Source organism: Sphaeroforma arctica (genome assembly GCF_001186125.1).
Source record: "Sphaeroforma arctica JP610 unplaced genomic scaffold supercont1.1942, whole genome shotgun sequence".
In the NCBI taxonomy this organism is placed as follows: domain Eukaryota; class Ichthyosporea; order Ichthyophonida; genus Sphaeroforma; species Sphaeroforma arctica.
Window position 1 is genome coordinate 2,922 of NW_014038616.1, and position 928 is coordinate 3,849.

At 46.3% G+C, this 928-nt stretch overlaps 1 protein-coding gene across 1 annotated transcript in view; it reads right to left on the reverse strand.

Moving 5' to 3' along the window:
- The window catches only part of SARC_11897 (hypothetical protein), a gene marked incomplete at its 5' end in the record, with an annotated part of 1,042 nt that extends 728 nt beyond the window's left edge, over positions 1-314 (reverse strand). Inside the window, one exon of the mRNA XM_014294009.1 lies at positions 12-314. Coding sequence (XP_014149484.1) covers positions 13-314 — 302 coding nt within the window. The remainder of the gene's footprint in view (positions 1-11) is intronic.
- Between the last annotated feature and the right edge of the window lie 614 nt (positions 315-928).

Genomic DNA, 928 nt, shown 5'->3' on the forward strand with positions numbered 1-928 from the left:
GGCAACCCTACCTTATGCGACAGCAAGTTCGTGCTGGATGTATTCTCCTCTCTGCCAGGCGTTGCGGGCGGCGTCTGGGGAGTGTGTGACAGTGCTTGTGCGTACGTGTGCATATTCGCGTCTCCGTGTGCTTGCGCATTTGCCTGTGCTGGTCCTTGTGCCTTGAGTTTGGGTGTACTGGGACTTTGGTGTTGGGCCGTATGGGCCTGAGCGCTTGTGTGTACCTGCGGATAGCTCACCAGCACACAGCGATTGGCGCAGCGCAGAGAAGGCATGAAGGATGCCTCCGAGAGATGGTTCTCTACCACTGTTTGCTGTTTGTGTGTGATGCGAAAGGGGTCTTATAAGTAACAACAATGGCTGTATTGTACTACTAGTTTTGGATTGAGAGTCTAAGATTTAGGGTTTAGGGTTTATGTTCAGGGTTAGGGTGTAAGATGGTGGAAACCGTGGTTGTAATGCATTGCTGGTACCATCATAAGGAATGAGTGAGCAGGAATTGTGGCTGTGTGGGAAGTGAGGAACGTGTTTAGAGTTCCCTACAGACGAGTTCTCATTCACTTCTCCACAAACTGCTCGTGTATGGTACGCTTCAATTGAATGCGTTTCACTCTGCCCGAGTACGAATGCGTACTCAACCGCGTGTAAAAACCTCGGCGGCGAAATCTTTAAGCTATGATCTGAGTGTGTATGTATGTTTAGACACTCCTAAACATGTGGGTAAACATGCCGAGACATACGACGTGTTTGAAGGCACGTGTTAATCATTTACATGTACCAAATATAAAGGCTGACATGTATCCGTTTACGTTTATTGTATGTAAAGCGTCCACACCTACACACACTATAGAGTGTCTCTACACGTATATATATATATATATATATATATATGAGTACAAGTAACACTAGTCTACAACTAACTACTACC